The sequence below is a fragment of the Anneissia japonica genome, unplaced genomic scaffold, assembly GCF_011630105.1.
Source record: "Anneissia japonica isolate Jap-2015-1 unplaced genomic scaffold, ASM1163010v1 scaffold7731_len1735946_cov199, whole genome shotgun sequence".
Lineage (NCBI taxonomy): Eukaryota > Metazoa > Echinodermata > Crinoidea > Comatulida > Comatulidae > Anneissia > Anneissia japonica.
In genome coordinates this window covers 26875-29435 of record NW_022758997.1, presented here as the reverse complement: position 1 = coordinate 29435, position 2561 = coordinate 26875, and the positions used below count along the sequence as shown (strand labels likewise).

The window sequence follows — 2561 nt, the reverse complement described above, 5'->3', positions numbered from 1 at the left end:
CTTAATCATCAAAGCAAGGTAGTTGAAAAAGTATGCATAAAATGGCCCCCTTTCACTTCTATTTATTACAATGACTACTTTGAATTAGGTTACCAAATTATCTCAGTGTCTTTCAACACTTGCATTCCTATCAATGTCTAAAATTGTGAACATCACAGTACTTGCTTTTTAAGTTATGGTTGCATACTAAACATGTTAAAATAGAAGTTAATATATATTGAACAATGGCTACAGTATATTCATATTTTATTTATAAACTAGAATAATACCAATTAAGCTATCAAATCATGAGTATCACTTAACAATTACTATTTCTATCCATATTGAAAGTTCTAAGCATTAGGTATAATTATTTTTTAATATATGAATGCTTAAACATAGCATATTAGTTGAATAAAGAAGGTATTTTTTAAACAAATAGGCATTTTTTTGTATTTTTTTTTCAATGACTGTTACACATTAAATTACCAAATTATTAATATCATAAAAAGGAATGTCATTCCTATCAACGCTAAAAATTGGGAGCATCAAGTATCATTATATTCAAAGTTACTAATAGTTAAACATAGCATTTTAGTCGAAAAAAACTAGTTTTCCTGAGTAAATCACTGTTTTTCCAGTTCCGATTACATAAAGGCCCATAAGAATTGGATCACCAGCTTTTAGTTGTCAAATTAAAACTATAACTTCTATCAACGCTGAAAACTGTGACTATGACATGTAATTAGTTGAGAAGTTGTTGACGCCTAAACATGGTATCAGACCTCAAAACCGGCTATTTTGGGGTGTATTCAGCATGTTTGGAGGTGTCCTGACAAAAAACTGCAGGTTTTATTGCGGAGAACTTTTAACACAATGTGTAGCAAGGATTGAATTAATAATATATGCATCCAAAAAGTAGTCTCCATTATTCTGGAACGGAACTTGTTTTCTGGTCACTTTTTTAGCTACAGCTGATGGCAAAATTTAGAGAGTGGAATCCAGTCTACTCTACCGTGCTTCAAACCTCTTTATATGCTCTTATTTCACTGCCTACTACTTTTCTGCCCCCATGGTTGTGCAACTCTCAGAAAATATCAGTTTCTTGAAAAAGTATAAAATAATTGAAATATGCTTTATAATGTACTGTATACAAAAGCATTCACAAAACAACAATTATAAATAAGATCTTAAACACTTTTTTATAGTAATCACAAAATTGAATACATAAGTTGTCCACACCAACTACAAACTGCTAACTATAGAAATGTTGGAAAAATTGGAAAGTTAAAAACTTAAAAAACACAGTCATAAATCGTTAAAAACTGTTCGAATGTAAAACCAATATCTGCCACCACATCAGTCATCTTTGGATCAGCATTTGCAATAAGGGCACTGCTTTTGCTTTTCCCCCTCAAAGCCAGCATAGTAATGTTTGCCGCACACACGGCAGTGAGTATCATTACACTTACTTCCAATGCACTTTCCAAATCCAGGACAAAGACTACAGTGGTGGTGAAACAGGCCATCACAAACCTCCATTGACCTTTTGCTGCAGATGCTTGTCACATAAACACCAAGAAGTTTGCACTTCTCATTCGGACATTTCACTGTCGCCTCCTTGCCGCCATTCCTGAAGTTAACTCCCACAGAATCTGGTTGGTATAGGAGGTCACGTATAGTCACTTTTAGTTCATGTAAACAGTTGTAACACTTGTCAACGACGACAACATTATCAAGAGGATTATCGCCACTGATGTCAATGGAACGCTTCTGGATTCCTGCACGAAGGCATTTGCTTACACTGTCAACGTCAATGACACCTTGATCCTCCAGCCATTTGTTCACAGCCTTCATAGTCATTCGACTTTTTTGTTTTACTTTCTCAAAGCCCAGTATGCGTTTAATTAGCTCTAGTTTTGTTCCGCTTTCCTCCATGTTTGCATCTCTGCAAATCACCTGCAATGCAGGAATTGGAAGCATCAGAAGTAGATCCAGTGCACTGTCAAACTCGTACTCGTCTGCCATTTTATCCAACTGTCTGTAAAAAAAAATGTACATGATTTATAATTATGAAACAGGAGCGCACTGGCCACCCAAACTAGTTGCGTTGGTTAACGGTGGCTGGCAAGTAGCCAACAAACGACTAAAGGGCAGTCATCAATCGTACCAACCATTACTTCAAAATGGCATGGTAAACCAACAGTCTACATAAACTGAAACAGTCTCTAGTGCTACACTGATTTATTTCTTTTCGAGTAGTGCCAAAGTGCGAGCCAGCGAGTCATGCGAGCCAATGTGCGGGTCATAAATTTAATTTTTTTTTTCAGGTTATCCAGTTTTGCATACACGGACGTAGGCCTAGCCTATATCCTTTGGCCTAGTAGATGCAAATGAGTAACACATCGGGGAGCTTCGCCTGTGTAGTCCAGTCATGCGCAGTACATATACTTTTGGACTTGGTTACTTTTTCGAATCGTCGATCCGAAAGTATGCAGCGCTGATAGATGTTGTTAAAATACAGATATACCGATACATACATACAGATATATATATATATATATATATCTATATATATACAT

At 35.7% G+C, this 2561-nt stretch overlaps 1 protein-coding gene across 1 annotated transcript in view; it reads right to left on the bottom strand.

Moving 5' to 3' along the window:
• Positions 1–303: 303 nt before the first annotated feature.
• The window catches only part of LOC117125520, a 6652-nt gene continuing 4394 nt past the window's right edge, over positions 304–2561 (bottom strand). The window contains exon 3 of the mRNA XM_033272031.1: positions 304–2016. Coding sequence (XP_033127922.1) covers positions 1354–2016 — 663 coding nt within the window. The 3' untranslated portion in view covers positions 304–1353. The remainder of the gene's footprint in view (positions 2017–2561) is intronic.